Source organism: Myotis yumanensis, unplaced genomic scaffold, assembly GCF_028538775.1.
Source record: "Myotis yumanensis isolate MYYU_CA2020_CCGP unplaced genomic scaffold, mMyoYum1.0.hap1 SCAF_16, whole genome shotgun sequence".
NCBI lineage: Eukaryota > Metazoa > Chordata > Mammalia > Chiroptera > Vespertilionidae > Myotis > Myotis yumanensis.
Genome location: NW_027223767.1, coordinates 35,985,198 through 36,012,834, shown reverse-complemented (window position 1 = coordinate 36,012,834; position 27,637 = coordinate 35,985,198). Strand labels below are relative to the sequence as shown.

Below are 27,637 nucleotides of genomic sequence, written 5' to 3'. Positions count from 1 at the left end.
AGCGACCTGCAAGCCTCCAAGTTCTCCCGCCTAACCTGCCCAACACCCCGGGGGCTCCTCCCCGCGGGGTGCTCCACGCTCCGTGCTCCGCATGCCGACTGACCTCCCCCCTTTCCTCTTCCTCCGCAGTGTGGCAAAGGCGCAGAAAACTTCGACAAGTTCTTCACACGCGGGCAGCCCGTCCTAACGCCTCCCGACCAGCTGGTCATCGCTAACATCGACCAGGCTGATTTCGAAGGGTTCTCGTATGTCAACCCCCAGTTTGTGCACCCCATCTTACAGAGCCCAGTATGAAGCTCACCCACGGAACACACGCCTCCCCTGCCCCCGCCTCCCCCACGCCCCTCCCGCAGTGGGACATGATCCTTCACCTGACACTTTAAGGCCGCGGCCTTGTTTCTCGTTCCAGACGGAGGCCAGAAAGATCGTACGGTTGTTAGTCCAAACATGACCTCCCGTGCAGGGCCTTTCTCTTACAACCAAGAACCTTATCTTAGAGGAAGAGAACGCAGAGCTCAGTGTCCGGTTCCGTCATGTGGAGGCTGCCTCCGGCGTAGGGCAGCCCTCCCTGGAAAGCAAACAGACTCTTGCCCCTTTTTGGTACGATTTGATACGTTTTCCCCCGTCCTGTCTGTCGGTTCTCACCATCAGAATCCTGCCCCCGCCCCAACCAGAGCTGTGGGCTGGACACGGCCCCACCCAGGCGCCTTGGGAAGGAGACGGGGACCCAGAGAGCAGAGAGCGAGCCCGGCGGGTGGGGGTGGGCCGGCGCGGAGCACCTGCCCTTGGTTCTCCATGGAAAGAGTCGCCCGTTGCCAGCTCACTGTTCCCAGACCCTGACCGCCATAATGCCATCACGGCCCGGCGGTGACCGGATTTTTTAAGAAAAGAGAGAAAGGAAGCCTCGGGTGGGTGTCCGTGGGTCTGTCGTCTCGTCCCCACGCGGTCGCTCCCCGTCGTGATGCCTGCATTTCTTTGTAAGAGGCCAAACCTTCTAAGGACTTTGCACAGGACGTCACTTCCCATCCAGGACACGCCGGTGCGTGTGCGTGTGCGTGTGCGCGTCCGTGTTAACCTCTGGGAGGTTACGCTGCGATCTGATCGGGGTGCCATCCGCGACACCACCACGCACCAGTGTTGTTAGCCAACCCTCCTCCCCCCGCACCCCCACGCACACCCATGTTTTGCTGCCTGCTTCCTAGGGAGCGAAGTGTACGCCCCGCCCCTTTTGTATTTATTTATTGACTAGGCTGCGGTGTCGTGTAGGGGAGTACGATGTACAGTAACTTAAAGTGTTGACTTGAGACTCGGTCCCTCCCGTCTCTGGCCCTGACATCCCCTGAGGGATAAAAAACAATCCGGCTTCGGCCCCCACATCCGGCTCGTGCTGAATGACCCACCTGAGGCTGTAGAATCAGGAGACCTGGCCGCGCATCCGCTCAGAGATGCTGTCTTGCGAGAAGGGTTTTCCTGTGTTTTGCAGATGCATCATGCAATGAAGTCTGCATGTGTCTGATAAACCTTCATCACAAGCGAATCTATACACTGATACAAGCGTATCAGCATAAGGAGAGTATTACCCTAATTTCATAAGAGAAAATTGTGCTATCCTCGTGAAGGCTCTTGTTTCTAACCTGCTTCTGTGATTAAGTTTTAGTAAATTCGTTGCTGCCCTGCTTCCTCTCCCCTCCCCGACCCCGTGTGCCCCCTGCGCATTGCCTCTGTATCGGACATACTGATTTTTTAACATAGATCTAATTTCAGAAATGAATGGCTACTTTACCTGATTAATTAGCTATATATATATATGTATTTGATTCTACCTGCAAAAGGAAGCTTTGGGGGATTATATTTGGGAAGAGACTGTCTCTTAGCTTCTTGCACCAGCTTCTGTGCGGTGCTGTGTCCCTCTTCCTCCCGGGAAAGTGGGGATGTCGGACTCCAGTGCGAGCAGAGGTGGTGTGATCACAGCCCCCCCACCCCCCAGTCCGCGTTGCTGTGTGTGACTCGTGGAGGGGGGAGGGGGCCCCGGCCGATCCGTGTGCGTGGCCACACCAGACGCCTCGTGCCCTGGAGGGACCGCACGCCTGCTCCTCACGTGCAGACTCCCCGAGACAGACCGTCCCTGGAGCTCCCAGCGGACCCCTTCAGAGGCTGCAGGGGCCCCCCCAGCTGCCCTGGAACCAGCCAGGAGCCCTCCGTGGGGGGCAGCATCCCAGGCCAGGCCCTCAAGAAGCCGGCTTCTGGGCAGAAAGAACATCCCGAATGGAAGCCACCTCGTCCTGCCAGGGTCTGCGTCTCTCCTGGTTCCCAGGAGCAGCTCCAGGCTGTGCCTCCTCGAAGTGGTTCCGCTGTTTGCCTGATGTTGGTGGGACACACGCCCACTGAGGGGCTTTGAGCGGGGAAGGGGGGGGGCGTCTGTCCTGGGAAGGAAGGGAGCGAGCGGGGTGGGGAGCAGGTCAGCCCCGGGAAGGGCAACTCCTCAGCCGCCTCGGATGGGCTGTGGACTTCAGAGCGGCGGTCCTGCAGGTCAGTGCACGTGTGGGGGTCACGTCCTCGCCAGGCCCACCTCCGTTGGGTCTGGTAGAAAAGGGACCAGTTTATAGAAAGAGCCTAAGAAACAAAAGAGCCCGTCCTCGTGTCCAGAACGGAGCCACGACAGACGGTGCCCCGCCGAGCTGAGGGGAGGAAGGCCCCGGAGAGGCCCTCGGACTGGGCGTCGCTTGTCCTGAGCCACGAGCCCACGCTGCCCGCCTGTGCTCAGCCCGCGTGGGCTCCGGCTTTCCGGAAGCAGCGACTCATTTCCAATCACTCAGATTTCCCCAGGAAACACACTCACCTCCCAGCTGCTGGCCTGCTTTCCGAGCCTGTGACGTTTTCAAAGAAAAGGCCCCATCTGCGGACCGGCACTCCGCCCGCCCGAGGGACAGCAGGCTTGGGGACGGGCAGGGAGGCTGCCCGCGACCCAGCCTGCTCGGTGTGATGCTGTGTCCTGGATCCCGATAGAGACTCCTGCTTGGAAGGTTCCGGCAGCCCAGACAGCCACTGCGGGAAGATAAGGCACGTGGAGACCATCCCAAAGCTGCCAGCCGCAGCGCCTATGAGATTCCATGGCACCTGCCTGCTCGCAGGCATCGTGCGAATAGAGGCCCAGCAGCCTGGTGGGGGCTGGAAGGAGGAGGACCTTACAGGTGATGGGGGGCCCTAGGAGGTTCCAGCCCGAATCGCCAGGGCCCCGGCCGAAGCTAGCAGAATCTGAGCCTCCACCGGACGCAGCGGCCGTGCCTCCGAAAGGCCGGCACAAGGCCCTGCGGTAGTTTCTCTTGGACGGCGGCTGAGCCGGGCTGGATCTCCCCCTGCGGCTGCCGACCGGCGGGCTGCAGCCCCTTCTCTCGGCATCTCAGCGAAAGCCACCAGGAGTCTGGTTTGAATGGAAGGCTCTGGAGCACGGCCATTGGAGTTCACGGGAGGTTCACTCAAGGCAAGAACTGACTCCAGAGGTTGATAAATGACTGCTCGTCAACACGTCTAGTCCTCTCCTATCCCCCTGACCAGGCACAAGTTCGTGCAGTACCGCTGCCTGTCTTTCCTCATGAGGCCTTTTTATGGGGATTTGGTGGAAAATCAGAAGGTTGGGAGCTCTTTGGGAACGACCCGAGACGCTGCAAGGCCAGGATGAATGCAGCCAGCACGTGACCCCTGAGCTCAGCTCCAGCAGAGCGTGGGACCTGCTGGGGTGAGGGTGCAGACCCACGGGGGCCTCCTGCTGGTGATCTGAGAGGTGAGAGGTCAGCGGAGGCGGAGGCGGGTGAGGCGTTGGGAGAAGAGCGGGTTCGGTGTGTCTGGAAGGAGGCTTGCCGACGGAGGCGAAGGAGAGGGCCCCGGGGAGGGAAGCTGTTCCGTTTCCAGGGCTTCCATCAAGGTCGTTGGTGCCGATGAAACACCGCCGGCTGGTCCTTGAGAGCGAGTCCCTTGCCAGGGACGTAGCCTCGGCCTCACAAAGCAGCTCGCAAATGCCAGCAGCATCCTCACCAGCTGCCAGAGCCCCGCCCCGCCCTGCGTGGGAGCAGCTGAGCCCCAACCACCCACCCGCCCTGGAAGCCAGCGGGTCCCACCATCGTCAAGCACAGGGCAGCCGGCAGCCAGGGTGGGTGGGGAAGTCACCAAAACTAACCGTGGTCCCCGCCTGATTCCACTTTGCAAGGGAAACTCGAGGGTTTTTGTTTTTAGGGGTTTTTGCTGGGATTTGTTTTCTCTGCTGAAGAGAGAAGAAAGCGGGAGTCCTACGTTTTCAGAAGCCTCAGGAAGTCACCACCCTCTGACAGTCATTGTCTCACTTGGGTCTTATGGAGTCACCTGTTTCTCGTGTGTGCCGTTCACACCAAATAATCGCGATCTCTAAACCGGTGGGCGCTGACATCATCCTCCCAGGCACCGCCAGGGCTGCGGGAGCAGCGACGGCTGACAGGTTGCAGAGGAGAGGGACGGGTGGAGGGCCTGCGCCCTGGCCTGACTGAGTGCTGGGAAGTATTTCACACACATGCTCCTCGAGTTCCCCGGGTTACATTTTGTGACGTACAGCCGACCGTAAACACGTCCGTCCTTTCCCGTCTGGGGATCTGTCTATTCCTGCTGTGAGGAGACGCAGAACATCGGGGAAGGTGCCCTGAGGTAGGCAGGGATGAAGGCCGTCGTCATGGTGACCTCGGTTCCGTTAATTCTGTGATGTCCTGGACTCTGGGAGGGTTCCCTGTGCCTCTGTCCGTGAGCAAGTGTCCGTCAGTAACCCCAGAGGTGGGACTCGGTCATCAAACAGCCTTACGATGCCCCTACACTAAGGCCCACGGGTCCCAAAGACCTTTTTCTAAACCTTAAGGGAGAAATTAACTCCAGGAAAACAACTGGGTATACTGGGCTCTTTGTACTTTTTTATAGAAAACTTTAATAACTCCGGCCTTCTTTTAAAATGAGTTTTTAAAGTAAAACCCCTGACAATTTGATAAGATTCCCATCACGCGCTCCCTGTAGGAGGGCTCAGCGGCGGTCAGCTGGGGCGGCCCCGACCTGCGCTCCCTCGGCGGTTTCCCAGTGCTGGTCGGGTACGGCGACCTCCTCAGAAAGACGGGAAGTTCAGGTGGAGCATTTGGCCGACTGACGCCCTCCGTATTTTTAATAGACACGAGGGACAGCTGTCTAAGATCTAGGAACTCGTAGGCCCTGGAAAGATGGCTTTATTGTCCCTCTTCCAGATGCAGCCCTAGGGTAGCACTCACGGGGGTCCCTGAGCCCCTCTCCTTGCTCAGCGTGGCTCTGTGACCACCCTTTGGCGGGGAGAGAGGGCGCCTCCTCAGCTCTGTCTCCAGTCCCCGGGGGTCCCCAGGCCCCTCCCACTCGGTGGAAATTCAGAGACGTCCCCTGGGGACGCTGCCCACCGGGCAGCTCAGAAGCACGTCAGCATCCCTGAGAAGGAAGAGGCGGCAGCAGGCGCCCCCTGGCATCATGCAGAGTCCTTTCCTATGTGCGTAGACGGAGCCCCACTTTTCAGAAAATAAGTATCAAGTCCACTTTATAAGAACCCTTTTTTCTAAAACAAGACGGAGGCTGGCTTCGCACTTTCTGATTAGACAGCGGTGTCTTCGTCTCCGCTGCGGCGTAGCTCGGGTGGGCATTTCCTGGGGTTGTCCGCAGTGTGTTGGCGCTCTTCCTGGGAGAACCTGATTCTTTTCCCGAGGGGGTCGGTGGACGCTGCGAAGTCATCCATGAAGGCAGTTATTCTTTTAGGTCCAAAGGGTCTAAAAACTCACCTCATATCCCTTCTCTTAGGGTATCTCAGAATAACTTTTCTAGATGGTCAGAAACATTTGAAATCATTGCTTTTGCTACGTAATATCGTGTGTGTGTGTGTGGAGGACCTGCCATGTAAAGTGTTCATTGGAAACCATCGCGTAAGACCCCCAGTTCGTGTGAAGGAGGAAGACAGAGGCGGAGGTTGAGCTTTCTTTCTTCTGTATTAGCACCTACGGACAGCTGTAGGCCAGCAGCTGCCTGATGGCGCTGTGTTTATAGCGGGCGAGATGAATGTACAAATTACTGCATTGCTTTCCTCAATTCGTATGACCTCTAACCTTTGTTTGCATGACATGCTTTGTTAGATACATTATTAAGTGTGTATCAATAAACATAATGATCATTCCTTAGTGTGCCTCGTCTCCTTGGCATCATTGGTGATACCCGAACCATTACTGTGTCACGGCCCGTGCCCTCGAGGTGATCACCAACTAATTAAGGACACCAGATGCACGCACCAGGATTAATTAAAGATCAGATCTCCAAGACTTCTCCCGAGCTCGTGCCCAGGAAACCCAAGTTCCCATCTCTGCCCGTTGGCCCAGCATCTACAGCCAGTGGCCACCTGTCGTCAGGCGGGAGTGAGTGGCGCAAGCCCCGAGCTTCCCCTCCGGCCCCTCGCCTGCTCTGACAGTGACTCACGGTTCAGCTGAAATGCTGGTGCGCACGGCACAGGCAAAGGTTATCTGTTTTCACATCGTGTTCCCATCCGAGAGTCCACACCACAGGGAGCAAGGCCGTGCCTGCAGGGAGGGTGCGAGAAGTGCTTTTGGCTCCGAGGAAGCAGAACTGGATGTCTCCCCAGGATTCTTTTTTTTCCAAAAGCTAATTCGATAAATATATTGCAGAGAGGCTTATTCTAGGCGTGAGAGGGGAAAGTACAGTATGGTTCCAGAGAAACAGAAGAGCCGGTGGTGGGCTCAAGGACTCAGAAGCAGATGAAAATGGCAAAGAAACAAAAAAAAAACACAAAAAAACAGAATACTGCGCGCACACGCACACACACACACACACACACACACACACACTGCTGAGCATGCCAGGCACTTTCCTGGTACTTTACATGCATGTATTTAAAGTCCACAGTGACCACTCGAGGTAGGTCCTCCTTACTGTGCCCATTTTACAGAAGAGGAAAGGTGAGTCCAGAGAGGTCAAATAACAATTCCTGGGTGAGCCACCTGGAAGAGCAGAGATGTGGGCCACACCAGGTGCCTCCCTGGAGGAGGAGGCTGGGGCTGCAGCCCGGTGGAGGACAGGATGGAAAGGGGAGGACACACACAGGCAGAAATCAGTAAATAGGCGGAGGGGAGGGTCTTCCTTATCCAACAGCTGTTGCATCATGTTGACATAATCCTCTCATGTAATCCTCGTGGCACTTCTGCAGAATAGAAGTCACTGTGCACATCTTACAGATGGGAAGACTGAGGCCCAAGTTCATTAACGGCTTCCGGTTACATAACTCCTCAGCAGCACAGCGAGACTTGGGCACCAGGTCTCTCTGATGTTCTTGACCTTGCCACACTCAGGAGACCAAAGAGGTAGCCTGGGTCGGGGAGGTGGGGCCCTCCTGGGGCCCTCCTCCCGTAATGGCTTCCTTCAAACCCACCCCATCTCTTGGCTGACTCTGATGTCTGCGAGACTAGATGCCCTCCTGGAACTGTTTCTGGAACCCTCTCTCCTACCTTCACCTGACTTTTTTTTAGCTGCCTGGGTGTGGGTGGAAGAGAAAAATAGCACCGCAATTCTCGGAACCTGCAGGTCCCTTTGCAGCCACCCCCACCGGGCTGACTGTTGCCTGAGAGGCCCCAGCGGAAGGAGCAAGGGGCAGGCAGGCCTGTCTGGCCCCAGGGCCCACCCTCTCACCACAGGACAGCCCTGGCATGAAGCCCACCAAGATGGCAAAAACAATTGAAACTATGTGCCTGCAGGTGAACCCCAGGGAGAATATGTTTGGTGCAGAGGTGGGGGTGGGCTTGGGGGTTGAGGGCTGGCCAGGTGGTGCCAGTATCATCATCCAGTGCCCAGAGAACTTGTCAAAGTGAAAGGGCCAATGTCTTTGGCAATGGGCAGCCTAGGGAGGCACCATTGGGCTTGGTTGGGGCAGGATACTATGGGAATGCTTTTAGATCATTTGAGAGAAATTTAGAAAATTTACAAAAATGACACCTGATTCTTGTAGCCACTATAGATAAGGGGGGAAGCCCCCCATTCCCAGATACCCACTGCCATGCTTAAACCGCTTGGTACCTCGCTCACTTCACTTGATTTTTATTAATTATTTTGTTACCTTTTCATGATGGGGTAGTGAAACCCTCTTACCGAACTCCGTGGGGACTCGAAGCTGAGCTTCTGAGGCAGGGAACGTGACATGGTCATGCACACGCTATAAACATGTGACTTACTAAAAGCCTCTACACGCGTGACCGTCAGAAAGCATGTCCCCTCTGAGCGGGGGATCGCATTCTTGCATAGACGCTCTACCCATAGTGCTCAACCTAAAGTCTCCAATTTGAGTTTATTTGAAAGGAAGCAAAATATTCACAAAGCAGCCTTCTGTGCACATTGCCTGGGGTGGGGCACGGAATGGAGATGCAATTCTCGCCCTGCTGTTTCGAGAAGTGTCATTGCACACACTTTTCTTCCAGTCCTGAAGAACTCTGCATACAGGACATTCTAAATGGCCACCACTTCCCATTCAGCAGGTCACCACACTTCGGTGGCTCATCCCCCGGTTATGGGACTCGTAGGTTGCTTCCTGCTTTTACATTATTTTAAACAACTAGGTGATGAGTTATCTTGGTGCCTAGAAAGTTGAAGGCCTTCTGGGTCATTTTTTAGAAATAGAAAGGCTGAGCATGTTTGAGACTCTGGGTCCTTCCTTCCTTTTGTCTTGCTTCCGGAAGCCCCGCTTTCCATGGTAACATTGTCCCTCTCTTGGATCAGCTAGTAGCTCGTGTTTCTTTTCGATGTCAATGCCTTTCTTAGTGGGTCATTGTGGAGTGCATTCATTCATTCATGTATTAAACAGGTATTGATGTGAGCACTGTGTTCGCTGCCAGTTCTGGTCTAGGTATTAGGGACATGAAAATTACCAGAGTTTATCACATGAGAAATTTCAGCCTTTGCCTTTTTCCACAGGATTTGGAGTGGTTTGCCAGTAAAATACTCCATGTGATTTATAAAGTAAAAATAGAAGGTCAGGACTGAAGACCATAAAAACATAAATATATTTCCCACAAGAGTTAACAAGAAAGAATTGAGAGAGAGTGTGAGAGAGAGAGAGAGTTAACAGAATTGCTGTCACTGATCCTTAAACTTGGCTTTGCATTTCCTGGCAGCCAAAAAAAGGTGAGAATCGTGATCCTCAGTTACAGGGCTCTCATCCGTGGTAAAAGGGAAGCAGATGCGTTCCTCTGGGAACAAAACGCCGTTCCTAGCACTCCGTTTCAGAAGAAATTTCTTGGATGTGATTTCATTACCTAGAAGAGAGACAGCAATGTGAGCAATGATGTCCCCAACGACGTAGGGGGTGTTGCAAAAGAATACATTTTCACGCGGCCTTTCTTTAGTGATCTTTACCGAGTTAGGGGCATCACACTGAAATGCAACTTCATGGAGGTGACCGACCAGCTGGCTAAAGCCAAGTCTCCAGGTAAGTAGCCGATGATGTCATCCAACTTGGCTCACAAAAGAATAGTTTAGAATTCCTGGAGGAAAAAAGAGCAACGAGATACCTCTATGTTTTACCTGTCGACTTGGCCACGATTAAGCTTTGTTTGAAGATTAAAACCCATTTTGGCAAGCGCTGGGGAAGCTCACGCACTGAGGGTGGGAATATAAATGGGTACCATCTCTCTACAGGGCAATTTGGCACAAACTAACAAAAGTCTTTAAAATGTGCTCACACAGCAAGTAGTGGGGGTGGGGGGTCCCCTAAGGAATAACCGGAAGTGCAGACGGAGACTCATGTGTAAGAGCTGGTTCTGCTTGGGCTCCTTGGTTTGCAATAAACACAGAAACGTCTGGATTTGAGGCAGCTCTGGGAGCTGGACTTTTTTTTTCTGCCCATGTTAGCATCTTAGCTTCTCTTTTGTTCTAAAACCTTTCATTTTAAAATAACTTAAGACTCGAAAGAATTTGCAGAATAATAGAGAAGGCCCACTCCAGAGCACATGCTCAAATCCAGTGTGGATAAATGAGTTCCAGGTGTGCAGAGGGCCCCCAGCTGCAAACAGCCCTGACCTTTCACCCCAGGGGGCCACCCCTAATCACCCCTGTTCTGAAAAGGGGTGGGAAAGACAGGCTGACCTAAGCTCCCTCCTGGAACAGACAAGTCGGCCAGGACATTCCGCAGTCGATGGCAGTGATGGAGGGAACCACAGGAGCCCAATCTATGATCTTTATGAGTGACAGCTGAGGGGTTGTCCTTCTTAATCAAGGTTTCCAGAAGCTCGAGGCGTTCAGATAACCCGAGCTGCTTCGTTTGGGGAGAGGCCGATTTGTTGTGTCCAGAGGGAGTTCCGCATCCTGATGCCAAGCTCCGAAGAATCTGCAGACCTTGGTTTGGTCTGAAAGGCCTGCAAGAGCCCAGGAAAAGCAACAGTGCTCAGACTTCTGGGACCGGCTCTCCCAAATATGTTCATAATAAAAAATAAAAATAAAAACTTTCGAACAATATCGAAAAGTATGAAGAACACAATCATCATAATCTCTCTTCCGGGTTTAGTGACTGTGAACATGTTGGTATATTTCCTTGTAGTTCTTTTTATTTTGATTTTTATTTATTGATGAGAGAGAGAGAGAGGAAGAAAGAGAGAGAGAAAAACATTGATTGATTGCCTTCCCGTATGTCCTCTGACCAGGAATTGAACCCACAACCATTTAGTATTCGGGACAATGATCCAACAAACTGAGCCACACCTGCTCTTTTTGATTTTTCACAGTGTGTCTATGTATATAATTTCATTTTTTCACAAAGTGGGTTATATGATGTAAGTATTTCTGGGTCCAAATTCTCATGTATTTCTCTAATAAATACATAGAAGGATATAATAAATACTAATACTATTTACATACTATGAGCACCTTTCTGTATCCTTACATTGAAAACCTGATTTTAATGGCTGTATGGTATCCCATCCTGTGGGTATAACAAACTTATCCTAATTGACTCCCAAGTAGTAGCTATTTAGGGAGTTTCCTATTTCTGGGCATCACAAATAAGGCTGTGATGAAGACTGATCATTAGATCCATAGAAGCGGGGTTGCTGGGTCAAAGGGTCCTAACAGTGTCAATGCTTTTGATCCCCACCGCCAGACTGTCCCTCTGAAGGTTGTCTCTGTCCCCGAGCTGCAGTCACTGCCTGGGGGAGGGGGCCTTACCAGCCCAGTCGGGGAGCCCAGGGGCCTCTCCAGCTGAGCCAGGGCTGGAGGACAGTGGTGGCCGGAGGGCGCACATCTGTCTCAGAGGCACACACAGCTGCCTTCCTACACGCTGCTGCTGAGAAAACCACCCTCACTCCTGTCATCCCCAGCCTTTTTCATTAACTTCAAAGCCAGGAAATGGCTCTGTAAGTCGCTATTTTCTGTCATCTCCATCCGGAGCCAGGTAATGGGGTGGGGGGTGGGGGGGGGCGGGGGGAGGCTGGAGCCAGGCCCTACTGGCTTTGTTCTGAAAGAGGAGCTGGGCTCCCATTTCCTGGCCTCCCTTTCTCCTCACTCCACCTCCCCCCACCACCGGCCAGGGCTCTTGGCCTTCATTATAGGAGCTTCCCCCCCCCCCCCCCCCCCCCGCCCACTGATGTCCACACTGCAGGTGCCCCTCCGGAGGCAGCCAGTCACCTGACTGGATCTTAGGTGCAGGTGTGCTGAGCTGCCCTCCCTTGGCGCCATGAAGAAAGGTGCTGAGCTTACAACCAGAGTCCTGTTCTGCAAGTTCTCTAAGGAAGTCCTGTGTCCCCTGACCTATTCACACCTCAGCTGCTGCGATCCATGCCCACAGCAGCATGGGCTCGTTTCAGATGAGACTGGTGTCTCCCTGCGTCCTGAATCACCAGACAGAGTTTTTATAGGGTTCAGCAGAGAACAAGGACAATGGAAGGCCCGTGGGGCCTCTATCACCTTTTGCCAAGATCCTCACCCAGGCATCAGGCTCCTTGCTCCTGCAGGGAGCTGTCCAGGTGCTGACCGGGTCGAGCGCCCTCTTCCTGACCCACCTTCAGACCTTTCCTGCCATGGTCCCTTTCTTCCCCCTCCATCCGGTGCCTTCATTTCAGGGTCATGTTCTTGAACACCCTGCAACTTCTCAGCGGTCAGCATGGAGAGAGTCTTATTCTGTGGGTGGGCTCCCTGCCCTTGGAACTGTTGTATAAGCAATAACCTCGTTGCCAAGGGGACAAATGACCAGAGCAGAGGCTGAACAGCTGGTCAGAGGGGAGCAGGGAGGGCAGCTTGGATCAGGGCCAGTGGGAATCCAAACGGCCACCCAGTCACCTCGCAGGGACATAGACAGCAACAGCGTGTGAAACCTCCAGGTTTCTCACTCTGAGGAGGAGGGGCACCTTCTAATTGAAGAAAAGAAATCAGTTGTTAACAGGCTGCACCTGGAGGCCTGACAAGGCACGTAGCGGGGAGGAGGGGCGTCGGCTGGTGGCATGGAAAACAGCTCAGACTGACCTGAGAGGTGATGGGAAGGGACAGATGTTCTGAGGTCTGAGTGATGGGACCAGTGAGGTAGAGCTGGTGTCCCTGTCGACCCCTCCCCAACCGGCAAGGTCAAGTCCAGGAGAAAAGAGGGAATGTACAGGACTGAGTCCACAGTCGGGGAAGAGCAGGTGAGTAAGCAATCTCACCTGCGAGTTTAACCCACCCCAAAGCACAGACCCACCGTCTGGTCCCTGCCAACCAGCCAGACAGGAAACACCACCTGGTGGCCCCGCCTCCCTTGGTGAAAGACCGTGGCTCCTTCTCTCTAGCTTCCTAAAGTCCAGTCTTCCTTGAGGCCTGGATACCTCGTGGCCAGTGACCCTGTTGCCCCAGCCTTCCTGTCCGCCCAGTTATCCAGAGTGTGTGGCCCCCTGGCTCCCCACTAAGACCAGACCCTGTGAACCTGGGTCCTGAGCCCTGGCCTGAAGATTCTGGTGGCTGTGCCCACTCGAGGCATGAGTGATGCCCATGCGGATGGAGCCTGAACGTGCCCCTCTCCAGTGAGTGCTATAACTTGGCCATTTCTGGGGCAAATTACTTCTTTCTACCTCCATTTCCTCACCTAGAAATACGAAACAGGAATGTCCTAGCTCAGTGGTCGGCAAACTGTGGCTCGCGATGGCTCTTTGGCCCCTTGAGTGTAGTCACGAAGTTTCGATCGCACTGTACGTGCACCCCCGCACATGGTATTTTGTGGACTAGCCACAATCAAGGGGCCGCAGTTTGCCAACCACTGTCCTAGCTCATAGGGTTGCTCGCCTGTCTCCACAATCCCAGAGGCAGGGAAAATAGGGTGACAACGACCTCCGTGGCTCCTAAACCTTCCACCTGCGAATGACGCATGTCCCTTCCGCTCATATTGGCCAAAAAGCAGACCCTCCGGACAAGCCTGACTTCAATAGGCAAGGAGGGAGCTCCTCCCATAGGAAGCCCAGCACCAAAATGCCGTTTCTTCTGGGCGGTGCAGGTCACGTGGACCTTCCCCACCAACCCGTTCCCCCAGGGCAGCTCCCACCTCCACCTCCAAGGGGGGCCCGGCTGGACCTGTGCCCTCCGAGACATAGCTGGCTATTTCCCTTCACTTGAACACAAGGCACATCTTGCAAAGTTGGATGTGCTCGTGTGTGTGTGTCCCTCATTAAGACCTAATGCATGAAGCCATCCGATTTGCTCAGATTGGCCCGGGATTCAGCAAAAGCTGAGGTTTTATGAAACTTCTCAGCCAATGTGGAATGCATGAATTATTGAAAGGACAGGAAAAGACCCAGGGAGGAAGGGCTATTCCATTATTCATCGGGCCCGGAGTCCCCAAGTCCCCGAGCGCAGCTGCCGGCTTTGACACCTACAGCATTTTCCCATCATGTCTACAGGGAAGGTTTCAAACACGCCCTAGTGGCAGCCTCCAAGCAGGGCTCCTGCCCACACCGTCCACTGCCTGGCTCGTTACCTGAACCAGTCCAGGCCGAACTGTGGGCTAAGTGGGTTGATGTTTAGTGCCCACCCGCCTCCCCTTCCTAGCGCTTTCTGCTCACAGGCCTCAGAGCTGAGGTCCAAACTCTTTAAAAGAACCAGAAACGCTTTCGCTCTGACCCCAATGTGTCTCTTCAGTTTTATCTCCATTCTCCAACCCCCACCTTACCCCGGACCATTTGCCTTTCCCTGAATATAATTTCATATTCTCATACCTTTGCCCATGCTGGCCCCTCTGCCTGAAACACCCTCCCCAGCCCTTTCTCTACCTGGAAAACTTCTATTCATCTTTAGGACCAGATCAGAGAACGGGAAACCAACTTCTGTGGAGACCCCTGGGTTAGACATCATCTCAATGAAGTGTCCCAGTGAGGTAGGTGTTATAACCAACACCAGCTTCATACATTGTGGGGTCCGGTGCAAACTGCAAATGCTGCACCTTGTTCAGAAATGATTTAAAATTTCAAGATGGCAAAAGCAGATCATGAAACCAAGCTTAACGCCTTTCTAAAAGCAGGGCTGTGTGCACAGGTCACATGCCCATAAAGGCAGCCCTGGTTGTAGAGGAAGAAACGGAAGCTCAGAGAGGTTAAGTAACTTGTCCAAGGTCACACAGTGTGGCAGAAGCAGAATCAGGTTGAAAGCCCTCGTCCATCAAATCCCAACTCCCTTTCTCTCAACCACCTACCTCATGCGGCCTCCCCATTTGCCACTGGGCAGAGTGCCTGGGGAGGACGCTGTGAGCACCCCTAGAAACCATTTTCCTTTTAAAGGGTGCCTTCCGCAGGTAATGGGTCCATTACTCCCCTGCCCAGGAGAACAGCCTCACACAGATCAAAGAGGGCCTGGGGAGCAGGTGGGCATCTCACTTCCCTCAATCAGCCCTCGAGGGAGGATGCCCACTGCCCTAGCCGCCCGCTCCCTCATGCCCACCCTCAGGCAGTCTGCTCACCCCCAAACACACTCAGCTGTTGCCTGAGGACATGGCTGCTGACCTGGATCCCAGGGCAGCGTCCCTGGCCTTTGCTGGGAATATTAAATGCAGACCTTGAGACGATACATCTCCTGGCTGCTATGCCCATTTTTCATCTTCTCATGTCACTGATTCAGCTTCACCAGTTTTTTTGTGTGTGTTTTTTGGTTTGGGGGTTCGCTTTTTTCTTTTTTTGGTTGGTTCACCTGAAATGCTTTCATTCAACAGTCATTCATTCAACAATGTTAACCGCACACCTACTATGTGGCAGGCCTCCTGCCTTTAAGGAGCCATTTGCTTACACCGCACAGACAGAACACATGGTGAGGCTTCAACAGAACGGCTCCTGGAGCCGCAGAGACCTGAGCGGCAATCCTGACTCTGCCATTTCCCAGCTGTGTGTCCTGCAGCACCAGCCATTGCTCTGTGCCTCCATTTCCCCGTCTGCAAAATGGGGTTGCTGTGGGGGCCCAATGACTTCATGCATGGAAAGCGCTCTGAACAGTGCCCCGTGCTCAGTAAGTGTTCGATAAACACTAGGTGGCATTGTGGTGGCGGTTGTTATGATTAAGCAGCAGTGGCAGTAACAGCTGGAATTGGAAGGTAAGTTGGAGCCAAGGCTGAGCCAACCCCACTCGGGCGCCTCCCCCAGCGGTGTTCAGCTCCGGGGGCGGCGGGGGGGGGGGGGGGGGGGGGGCGGCGGGGAGCCCCGCTTCCGCAGGGTCCAAAAGCCCGCGGTCGCCGGCGGCGCGGAGACCGGAGGCCCCGCCCACGGCCCGCCCACCGCCCGCGGAGTTCGCAGCTGGCGCGCGGCGGCTGCAGACACGGTCGCGGGCGCGGAGCTGTTCGGGGGACCCGGCCGGACGGGCGCCGGGGGAGCCTCGCGCGGTCCCTCCCGCCGAGACGCGGAACCGGCGGGGGCCTGGCGCCAGAATCGGGTCGCGGCCGCTCCAGCGAGGTAGGAGCCGGGGAGACCGGGAGGCTCCGCGGTCCCCTGCGCCGGCCGCCCGGCTCCCCCTGCACCGCGCAGCCTGGGCGGGGGCCGGTGGTCCCGCGCGGTGCGGGCCGGGGCTGCGCGGAGGGAAGAGGGTGCGAGTGATGCGCGCGGAGGTGGCGATGCCCCTTTGCCGACGCCGCCGGCGGTGCTTGTTGCCACTCCGAAGCTGAGGGCAGACTCCGGGCGGGCTGAACCGGGCTGTAGGAATTACCGGCGATGCGGGAGGGCCAGCCCTGCCCCCCCCTCCCCAACCCCCCCCCTCCGCCCCCGTCACCTGTTGAGCTGGGCTGTCTACGCAGGTGGAATTCACAGCCCGCCCGTCCGACCGCCCCGCCGTCCCCCTACCCCGCGCCCCTCCCGCCTGGCTGCGGGGACGGGGCGGGTGCCTGGGTCCGGCTGGGCAGGAGATAAGGGTCCCCGCCAGGGGCCACGGAGCAGAGAGGGACGCGCGGGCGAGCCGGGGTGGCGGCCAAGGGGGAGCCGCGGCCGATGCGCTACTTTCTCCAGTGGCTCCGAAGCCCCGTGTTAGTTACTCGATCGGACTCTTCGCCCTCCTCCTGATCTGGCCCTTGATGAAGATGCAGTTCGGTAGAATTTTGTAAGTGAAGTCAGACGATCACTTGCTGGGACTGATGATCAAATGGTCACTTTCTGGGGCTGAGAGTTGGGGAACCCGGCTGGGAGGGAAGAGGCCCGTGTTCTGAGCCTGGCCACTCTCAAGGTGCTGCTCCGGGGTGGGGTGCAGCCGCGCTCTCATCTACCCCCTAGAGCCTGCTGGGCACTCCTGTCCCCTTTTATGGTTGGAGAAGCCGATGTTCAGAGAAGGGAAGGGATCCGCCCACTTGGCACTGGGTTATCAGTGGCCCCATGCGAGCAGGTCTCAGGACAGGGTCCCCACATGTCACACTTCCTCCACCTGCCGTGTGCCCGCACCTGCCCCACGCCATCTGGGGAACCGCACATGGGCCCACCCTCCAGACCGCCTCAGGCTCGCTCCCTCGCGTCCCTAAACCCCAGGGCTCGATGAGCGAACATCCCAGACCGCCCTGGAGGTGGGCGAGGGGTGACTGTGGCCTGGATTCCTCTGATGTACTGGGGTCAGGACACCTCAGGACCACGGGCAACTTGGTGGCAGGTTGGTGGCATCTTTCTGCTGACACCACAGCCAGCCTGCTGCCCGGAGTCTGCCAGGGACGCCCTCGCCGTGCCTCGCTTTCCCGCTGACTTGGTGGCTGGGGACATCCCGTTTCAGGGCCAGGTCCCTAGGGTGCCTAGAAAGGGTGACGCCCGAGACATCCCCACCGCAAACGTCTGCCTCCGTCTCACATGTGGAAGGTAGTGGGTGCCCCGAGGGGCGGGGCGGAGCCAGGCCGCCCTGTCCACACGTGTCCAGTGTGTGAGGATCCTGGCATCCTGGTGGGCTGCACCCACAGCCCCACCAGCTGGCAGCCAAGGCTTGTGAGAGCTGGTCCATCCTAAGGTTGTGAGTCCGGGCCTGTGATCTGGGGCTGAGGTGGGGGAGGGGAGGGCGGAGGGGGGAATCGGCTGAATCGCCCACACCTGGCTGCAGGCAGGCCTTCTGTCGTGGTGGAAAGCAGGCTGCAACCCCGGCTGGGTCACCAGCAGCGAGACTTGGTGACCTCATCTGAAGCATGGGGCCGGGGTGTTGTGGACAGCAAGCACACGGTGTCGTGTCCGGCTCACTGGGGGTGTCCAGGGCAGGTGTCTCTGCTTCCTCCTGCCCCGGCCTGACTCCGACATTGCACTTGAGGGAGGTGGTCATGCGGCTAGGACCCTCGTGCCATCCTGAGGGCTGGAGGAGCGTGGAAATGTCTGTCAGGGTAGCTCACGGGTGGGGCTTGGAGTCCCAGAGAAAGAGGGTGGGCGACTTGGAACCCAGTCTCCACCAAGCCCTGCCTTTGGGGGAGTTGGCATTTCTGCCGCAGGGTTCCAGCCTGGGCCTACCCCTTATATCCCCCTACCCACTCATTTCCAGGTGGTCACGGGGCACTAGTGTGCGGTTTTATTTCATCCTGGGTCTGGGGTCAGCCTGTTTCCCTGGCAGAATCGAGGCCAGCTGCCTGTGACTGCAGGAGCCCAGGACAACCCCTGCCCACCGGGCATCATCCTGTTCCCCCAAACCTAGCCGTCTGCTGCCCAATATTCCACCATTAGAGACTCGTTCCCTCGGCTCCTGGCCTTGTGCTCGGTTATGTCAGCTGCTAAACCGTAGCACTGATGACCTGTTTAAAAGCTTTCAGGGGCGGGCGGAGGGCAGGAGAGCGGGAAAGGGGCACTTTCCCAGCCTCCGAGTTTACAGAGAAGGGCCCAGCTGGGAGCCCAAGGAGGCCCCTGGGAGAAGGAAACGCGTGGGGGGCTGGGGCAGGCAGCAGGCGGGGAAAGCTGTGAACCTCGGGTGGGAATTCCTGCTGGGAGTGTGGGCTGGGTGGCCTGCTGAGTGCGCAGGTGTTGATAGAAGCTTCCAGAGGCTTCCAGTCCAGTGGCCGGGTGGGGCCTCAGAGCCTATTTCTGGAGGCTGTCTAGGCCCAAAGCAAAGCATCCTTCCTTTCTGCGCTGCTCTCCCGTCCGTAGACCGCGGCCACGCGGAGTTGAAAGGAGCCCGTGGGTGGTGTTCTCCGGCCGAGGCAGCTGTCAGTGTGATTTGTTAGGTCAGCAAAAGGCCTGGGCTGAGCCGTGCAGCGGGGTTCCAGCACCTGTGCCTTCCTGAGCACCCATAGCCCTTGCACTCCCCGTCCTCAAAAAGAGCAATAACGCCCGAATTCCCTCGGACCTGTAGCTCCCTGGGCTGTGAGGGGCCACCGAGGTCACCCCAAAAGACTGTGTAGGGGGGGGTCCTCACTCAGGGGGTCGTGGGGGTGAGGACTGACAGGCCCTGCCCAGGGGGCCCGCAGGCAGGCTTTATGTGGGAGGGGAGGGGCAGGCTGTGTAGCTCGGGCTGGAGCTGTGGGGGGACCTGAAAAAATGGACTCGTCCTGGCCCGTGGTGGCCCAGCAGTGAGCAGGTGGCGGCCCGTCCTGGTGCTGCTGAGGGCAGAGCTCAGACCCGTATCACGTCTGGCCATGAGCTCCCAACTGTCGACCATTCTTAAAGATGATTCTCACCCATATCCGTTCTTAAATAATAACAGTGATAACATGACAACAGCTCCTCGTGCTTCCCTCACAGTGTGTATGAGCGCCTACTGTATACGTGCTGGCTACTGTGGTGAGCAAAGGGCACACGACTGTGGCACTGTTGGCATTTGGGGCCGGATTATTCTTTTGGGGCGGGGGCTGGACTATGCATTGTGGGGTGTCAGCAGCACCCCTCCTCCCACTGCGACAACTGAAAATGTCTCCAGACAGGCCCAGTGTCCCCTGGGGGTGAAGTCACCTATGCTGCGAACCATCGGGAATGCAGCTATGAACCAAACAGACAGAATCCATTGCTCTTCCCTGAGGAGTAAGCATTCGCCAGCGGGAGGTGAACAATAAGTACTCGAAAGAAGGGAACTGCACAGGAGGCTGCACCGTGAAAAAGCCGGGTGGGGGTGGGTGCCATTTGCAAAGGGGCCTTTTCTGTAGGTGACATTTGAGCAGAGAACGGAGGAGGGAGGGAGACGGGAGGGGAGGGAGGCGCACACAGACCTGGGGGAAGGGCCTCCCAGCAGCGGGGGAGGAAGGAGGCACCAGCAGGAGGCGGGTGTGGGTGTGGCCGGTGGGGACAGTCCAGCAGGCTTTGAAGAGCCCCATCAGGTGACCAGGAGGCCACAGCTTTCTCCCGGAGGCAGGGTCACTCCCGCCAGGTGCAGACACCATCCCAGGTGTCCCCACACGTGCGCACAGCGTCCTGTAAAGTGGGCATTGTCCTTACGTCTGTTTCCAGGCGCACAGGGCCAAGCCACTTGGGGGGATACCAGTGGGACATGAAGTGGAGCCGCCCACACTCTACTGTCGTCCCCCGAATTGTGGACTTGGAGCCACTCAGAAGCACGTTAGGTCCCAGCTCAGTCGCTCAGTGGCAGTGTGTGACCTGGACTAGTCACAGAACCTCTCTGGGCTTTGGTTTTCACAGGGTCTTTATGGGAGTGGTGTATTGTCTGCCTGTGCCATCCATGCCGCCTGTGCCATCCATGCCACCTGTGCCATCTCTCATGCCGCCTGTGCCATCTCTTATGCCCCCTGTGCCATCTCTCATACTGCCGGTACCATCTCTCATGCTGCCTGTGCCATCTCTCATGCCGCCTGTGCCATCTCTCATGCCCCCTGTGCCATCTCTCATGCCGCCTGTGCCATCTCTCATGCCCCCTGTGCCATCTCATGCTGCCAGTGCCATCCCTCCCTCCCTCTCCATACACTCGTGCCAGCAGGAGGCTAGAGGGCGGGCAGCACCCTCGTTTCCCCCAGCCACAGGCTCTGTCCTGGATTTGTGCATCTACTCGCTGAGCGGCAACAGTGCCATCTGGTGAGCTCAAGGCCAGTCTCTCGGGAGGTCAAGGGAAGTTCAGCGCTCCCTTCCCTCTCTGGGTCCCAGAGCCGAGGAGGAAGAACCGCTCTTCTGCAGTCACTGCCTCCCTGCCCGTCTGTCTGAGGAGGCTGGCCCGGCCTCTCCTGGGAGCTGAGCGGGCAGAGCTACAGACCGCTATGTGCTTGAGCAGGACAGGGAGGCCGACAGAACCAAGACCCTGTGGCCCCTGAGCCCCTGAGACTCGAAGGGGGTGTCAGTGGACCTAGTGCCAGGTTCTCACTTTCCAAGCGATACACGTCAGAAATAGGTTCTCAACTGGAAATGTGGGTTTAAAAGTTACCCCAGTGAGTTGAGACCTGCAGACACCTCCTTGATCGTGGCCAGTCGAACCCCTTCCTTCCCCCGTGTGCGGGAGTCTGCCCTGGGGACGGGCTGCAGTGCTGGGAGCGCCCAGGAGGGACGTCCCCGGGGCTGTCGGCACACGGGTGTGTCGTGTGTGCTGGAGAGCGGCTGAGGCCCCTCGGGAGGCGTGTGTATCCGCCCCGTTGGTGTGTCCTTGTACGTTTGCCATCTAATGGGATGATGGGGTGCCCAAGGCCCTCTCCCTGTGCCAGGCAGGCCCCGCCCAAGTCCCCAGGGCCAGAATCTTTGATTCACCTGAAGATGAGCCCAATGGGTGGATCCTCCTTCTGTACCTCCCAGCAAAGCATCCTGTGCGCGGATCTTCTTGGGGGGCTGCCTCAGGAGTTACCCTGGCCTACGATGGGCGCCAGGAGACCCCTGGGCAAGGCCCATCCTCCCCGGGGCACTCTTTCCCATCTGCTCAGGCCGGGGTGGGGAGCGTCCGGCCCGCAGGCCCCGGGAGGCCCGTGAAATCATGTGGCCTGGCCCTGAGCTCATTAAATGTTTGACCAGATAGAGCAGGCTGATTTTTGAGTTGATCATTTTCTGTGGCCCGTGAATGGTGTTATCAATATCCAAATGGCCCCTGGCAGACAAAGGAGGGGATGGGAGCGTGGGCTCCTACTGTGTGCCAGGCTCAGGGGTGCTTCAGGGACTAAAACAGCCCCTTCCGTCGGGAGCGTCCAGCCACAGCCTCCGAAGCCCTCCCAGCTCTAGAGCTTGACGGGCCCTGGCTCTGGGCGTAAATCTGGACCCAAGTCTCCCCGAGAAAGCAAAGGCTGTCTCATCGCACAGCAAGCAAAGGCCAGAAGAGGGCGCCTCTTCCCTGGAGCGCTTCAGGGGAGCCTCAAACCCTTCTCCCCAATCTCCCTCCCCCACCCACCTACTGCGCCCCTCAATCCACTGCCAAAGGGGTTATGCTGGCGGTCTGCAGGGGACACTGGCGGTCTGCAGGGGACACTGGTGGTCCATAGGGATCACTGACGGTCCACAGGGGATGCGGGCGGTCTGCAGAGGACATCTGTGAAAGATAAAAATGATTCCAGGGCTGGGAGTGTCCTGCCACTAGGGCGAGGCCAGGCAGCAAGATGGCTGTGGGCCGGCCTTGAGGACTTCTGTCACCACCTACTGCCAGGGACCGTGACCAAGTTACTTGTGCTCTCTCTCTCTCAGCTTTCCTATTGGTAACCTGGAAATGATAATAGCATTGTTCGGAGGGGTTTTTTAGTGAGTGGGTTTTTGGGTGGTGTTTTTTGGCAAATAAAAGAAACTTTACAAATGAGAAGCCTGAGGCTCAGAGAGGCTGAGCAACCAACCAGTCACCCAGTTAATAAGTGGCAGAGGTGAGATTCGAACCCAGGTCTCTCAGGGCCCACCGCCTGGGAGCTCCTGCTGCTCAGCGCAGCTCAAGCAGAAGAGGGAGCTGATCAGAGAGGCCCCAGGCGTGTCCTGGAGCACAAGGATGGGCCTCGAAGTCCGAGTTCATGAGAACCTGGAATCAGGACGAGAGGAGGTGGAACCGTCTCTCACAGCTTCTCCAGCCACAGGGCCCTGTGGTGGCGTCCTCGGCAGACCGCAGGCCACGGGAACGAGCAGTTGGCTTGATCTTAAGAAGAGCATGGGCCCTCCCCAGGGGGAGGAGTGTGGTTGAACCTGCTCAGGTCAGGCGTCCACCTCTGCACCGGTCCGCTGTGTGTGACTGTGGGGACCACTCCCGGGGCTGAGAGAGCAGAGCTTGGAGAAAGGGCAGGGGCCATGGGCGGGCTGACAGGCCACAGGGTGAGTGGGACAGAGGATCCAACCGTGGGTAACTTTCTGAAGTACTGTCTTGAGTCCCACGTGTCAGGCAAATGAAAAGAGAATGATTTGGGCCATTTCCAGAAGATGGTGGCTAATGACAGCTTCATCCCTTCTGTGCTTCTGGGTTATACCTGGCACTTCCACACGAGGGTGGCAGGCGTTATCCCCATTTCACAGATGAGGACACTGAGGCTCGGAGGCCTAAATAAGTACGTGGTGGATAGGTGGCAGACCAGGCCTCTCTGATGCTCAAGGGAACCAGCTTTCGCCGCGCCGCCCTAAGGCTGGCCCCGGCGGAAGTCAGGCATCAGGCAGGGAGAGAAGAGGCTCGGAGGGGACTCAAGTTCTGATGAGCCTTTTTGCTTATTGTTTTCATTTCCTTGATGTTGAAGCAGCTCCTGGCTATGGCAGGAGGTTTGGGAAATGAATTGGCAGGAAAAAGAAGTGGCCAGGAGCGGCCCTGTGTGAGCTCAGGGAAGCCTCTGCTCGCGTGGTTGGGGTTGTCTGGCGGGGGCCCCTCGCCTCCCCAGAGTTCGAGGCCAGGCTGCCCGGGTCACAGTCCAGCAGGAGGTGGCCCTGCTCCAGGCATCTGGACTCCCATGAGCCCTTCATGGAGGACGACGTCCTGACATAGACTCACACACATGCCCGAGCGCAGAAACCATAGCCCTTAAACCCCGGTCCCGCCTGCCTCTCGGGTGGGGGACAACAACGTGCTGTGTGAAAGGGCGTGGTCCGCAGAGGCGAGCTCTCCAACATGAGGAGCCGATGGGAGGGAAGCTGGAGTTCACTGAGCAGTTCCTTTGTGTCCAAGCACTTCACACCCAGACTTCTCCAACTGCCCCCCCCCGTCCCCTCCTCCCCACCCCGCCTCAGCCTTCCCAACTCTCCCATAATTGCTTACATGCATACTAGTACATGGTTTGTAGGCACTCCTTAAGTTGTGGTGAATCATATTCTTTGCTATAAATAAATGCAATCTGTTGGGGGTTTGATTGTGGTAAAGTACAACGTAAAATCTATTTTAACCATCATCCAGTATACAATTCAGTGGCATTTGGTACATTCAGATGTTGTGCAAGCGTCACCGCTCTAGTTCCTGGACATGTTCCTCACCCCAAGGGGAGAGCAGTCCCTCCCCAGTCCTTCCTCGCTGCGGCCCTGGCAGCCACGCATCTGCTTCCCGTCTCGATGCGTTTACCTGTGTTGGGCACTTCGTATCACTGGAATCACAGCCTGTGGGCTTCTTCACTTTTTTGTATTTTCCGGGTTCACCACGTTGTAGCCCGTATCGGTACTTCGTTCCTTTTTGATGCTGAATCATATTCCCTTGTGTGTCTGTGCCACACGTGTTCCATTCTTCCGTCAATGGGCAGGCACTGGTGCTATTTCCACCTCCTGGCTATGACAGATGATGCTGCTGTGAACATCCAAGTACGAGTATTTGTTTTAACCCTTGTTGCCAGGTCTTTCAGGCTTATCCCTGGGAGTAGAATCACTGGCTCATGTAGTAGTGGTATGGGTAACTGATTAGGGCCCCACCAAATTGTTCCCCACAGCACCCTTTCACACCCCGGCACCGATTTCCCCACATTCTCACCAAAACTTAGGTTTCCTAAAAACCTTCTGAACCATGGTCACCCGTGTTTTATGGGCCCATGGAGGCCCAGAGCAGTTAAACATCGTGTCCAAGACCACACAGCTGGTTGTAGCAGAGCCAGAGCCTGAGCGAGGGGCTCTGCCCTCCAGGCTGCCGACCTCTTCGTCCAGCCTCCGGGGTCAGAGGCTTGGGGCTCACAGAGCCCCACTCTGTTCTGGCTCCCGACTGCCCCTGGCACTCCACCACCCACCACGGCCTCCCCTCCAGACAGAGGCCCCACCGCGTATGGCGCTCCTGGGCAGTAGGTGTCGGCAGGCAGGAAGCTCTGCCTTCCCCACGGGGTGACACATCCAGGCACCCAGCCCTTGCCCTAGGAGGCAGGTGACTCCTGTGTGCATCTCACTTGGTCCCAAAATAGCTGGCTGCTCCCTGCTGGGTGACCTTCACTTGCACCTCTCCTCCCGGAGGCCCGAGATGCCTCTGCCAGCCTCGCCTTCTCTGCAGAAGGAGCACGCCAGGTGCTCCGGGGCTGCCAGGCACGTTACACCCAGGCCAGCCCCGCCCTTCCAGAGGACCAGGCATTGGCTGCCCTAGTTCACGAAGGAGAGGGCGCCCAGCTGGGGGCTCAGCCCCTGTGCACGCGGTTTGCTGAGGGCAGGGGCTGGGCTTGGCCTCCACCCGAGTCCCAGCGCCGAGCGCAGTGGCAGGCGCATGGCGGTGCCCGGGCCCCACTTGGCCCTCGGCACCCTCACGCTGCCCCTCTCTGAAACCTTCCTGCAGGACATTGCTCCAGATTTCCAGGCACCCCTGTGCCCCTTCTCCCCTCCCTCAGCACACTTCCGGAAACTGGAGGGGGACAGCTGCCATGTGCCAGGAGCTGTGCTGAGCCCTGTGTACCTCACTCACCAGAGCGAGGCTGGAACAGCAGCTGGTGACAGCACAGGTGGGGGCTGGGACCTGTGCGAGAGTCGCCTCATGCACGCCTCGCCGTGTCCCCGAGACAGGTGCTGTGACATCCCCAGGGAGGACAAGGCTCTGTAAATTCAGACTGAAGTGCTACTGGCTGATGTGTCTGCACCCCTGGGGTTTCAGCTCAGCTTTGAAGGTATTTAAGCCCGAGGCAAGTAGGAATCTCTTTGTGTACAGGAGACAAGAGGTTGGAGCTGTGGTTGGGGCCCTGGTTTCCCCTTTGACCTTCTCCCACACCCCCCACCCCAAGTTGGTGACCTTTGCCCCGACCCTGCTGGTCAGGCCCCAGCGCTGTGTGCAGAGGGGAGCCCGTGTACCCACATCAGCTAATGGGTGGCCCCGTGCGCATTGATTGAGAGCCCGTTGTCAAGCCAAGTGCCAGCAGCCATGAGGGGGCACCGCTGGGTTCACCCCGCTTCAAGATCAATTAGAATAAAAAGTGCAGCCACATTTGTTTCGTCGGCCCTGCCTCTGCAGAGGGAAGCAGTGCGAGGAGGCCCAGCACAGAGGCATCATCCTCGGTTATTGATTTCCCGGCTCCCTCTGCCTTCCCTCCGGGCGGAGGGTCTGTCTCCCTCCTGATGAATGTGTTGTTGTGGGAAGAATGAGGAACACCATCACCTGATGGGCCTGTGGACACGCCGGGAGGGGCGGGTGCGGGGGAGGGACGGTGGAGGCAGCCAAGGAGGGAGGCGGGCAGTCTGCCCTGCACTCTGGAGGCAGAGAGAAAGCAGCAGCCCTCCCGCCTCGCCTCCTACCCCGGGGAGGGGCAGATCCAGCACAGATCAGCCCAGGGTGCCCCCTGATCCCAAGACCTGGGGATTACACTTCCTGGCTGAGTGGCCCCCTGGAGTCTGTTCCCAGGGGTGCACCTGGGAAAGCACCTGCCTCTCTGTAGGGATAATGGGGTGAAACAGGCTCAGGACTCTGCTCAGGAGACAAGTTCAGGTCCCATCCCAGCTCCCTGGGCAGGACGCCTCTCAGCCTCGGTTTCTCACTTGCAGAATGGGTCGTGCCATCCATAGGGTCATGCCATCCATGGGGTCGTGCCATCCATAGGGTCGTGCCATCCATAGGGCCGTGCCATCCATGGAGTCATGCCATCCATAGGGTCATGCCATCCATAGGGTCGTGCCATCCATGGGGTCGTGCCATCCATGGGGCCGTGCCATCCATAGGGTCGTGCCATCCATAGGGCCGTGCCATCCATGGGGCCGTGCCATCCATAGGGTCATGCCATACATGGGGTCATGCCATCCATGGGGTCCTGCCATCCATAGGGCCGTGCCATCCATAGGGTCGTGCCATCCATAGGGTTGTGCCATCCATAGGGTCATGCCATCCATAGGGTTGTGCCATCCATAGGGTCGTGCCATCTATAGGGTCTTGCCACTCCTGGGCTGGATGAAAGGACCCCAGGTAAAGCATCGTGAATGCCAAGGGTCAAGGTCAATGCAGTCGAACAGCAAGGGCTTCTGATGACTCACCCCATTGTTTTCTAGGCCCTGGATATGCAACCTTTGTGGGGTCAGTGGACAGATGCTGTGTAGGTCACTGTGAAGGTCTAGAATCGACTGTCTAAGAAAGAGGATGAGGTAGAAGAATAAAACCCCTTCGTCCTCCAGGAGGCGGGTCTCAGGACAGCTCCCAGCCAGTCCGGCCAGGAGCTGAGTTCAGTGAATGGGTAAACAAGCCAATTGGGGTGAGAAAGCAAGTCGACAGCCCGCCTCCAGCCCCATGAGCCGCTCAGCTCCTGAGAGCAGACTGCAAGTGGCCTGAATGCCGCTGGCTTCACTCACTCCTGTGTCCCCCCTTGGCAGCCCCATGCCTGCCCTCTCTGCCTCGGACTGAGATTGACAGGGGCAGGGGCCCTGAGGACACCCCCCACCCCCACACTTAACAGCCTACGGAGCTCCATGTGACTTGCATCTTTGCAGACAGAGGGCCATCATCCATTAAGCTATGGAGCGAGCGCTCCACTTAGCGTGTATATTGGACACAGTTAAATAATGAAAATAAAAATAGAGCATGGCCAAAGCCTGGGGCAGGCTGGCGTCTGCCCAGGAAGGAGCAGGGAGGCCATCCCAGGAGAGCAGAGGGAATTCACCGGCAGCCTCCCTCTCCCTAAAGCTGCTCTGCTTCAAAAAGCTTGATATAGATATATGTCACCTTTTGTAATTGTTGAATTAGAGCTCATAAATGTGTATACATGCACACACACACACATATGTGCACACACCCCCATTGGAGAAATAGTCTGTGCTGGTTATGGCACATTGGGAAATTCAGAAGCATAGAAAGAGGCAGTCTTTCCTGCCCACCCCCTCCAGAATGCTGGGGGGAGGGGCGTTAGAGATTCTTGGTATCACCACTAGGAAAAGGGAGGGTTGAAACGTAGGTACTG

At 56.9% G+C, this 27,637-nt stretch overlaps 2 protein-coding genes across 3 annotated transcripts in view; both read left to right on the top strand.

The window, feature by feature from the left end:
* The window catches only part of PRKCA (protein kinase C alpha), a 285,771-nt gene extending 279,569 nt beyond the window's left edge, over window positions 1-6,202 (top strand). Inside the window, exons 17-18 of one of the 2 annotated variants that reach the window (XM_070393096.1) lie at window positions 130-245; window positions 410-6,202. In XM_070393096.1, the coding sequence (XP_070249197.1) occupies window positions 130-245; window positions 410-440 (147 nt within the window). In that variant the 3' untranslated portion in view covers window positions 441-6,202. Of the gene's footprint in view, window positions 1-129 lie in introns of both variants that reach the window. The other variant, XM_070393095.1, reaches the window with a different exon arrangement.
* A 9,700-nt stretch (window positions 6,203-15,902) lies between these two features.
* The window catches only part of CACNG5 (calcium voltage-gated channel auxiliary subunit gamma 5), a 28,041-nt gene continuing 16,306 nt past the window's right edge, over window positions 15,903-27,637 (top strand). Inside the window, exon 1 of the mRNA XM_070394312.1 lies at window positions 15,903-15,956. The gene's annotated coding sequence lies outside the window, so the exon portion shown is untranslated. The remainder of the gene's footprint in view (window positions 15,957-27,637) is intronic.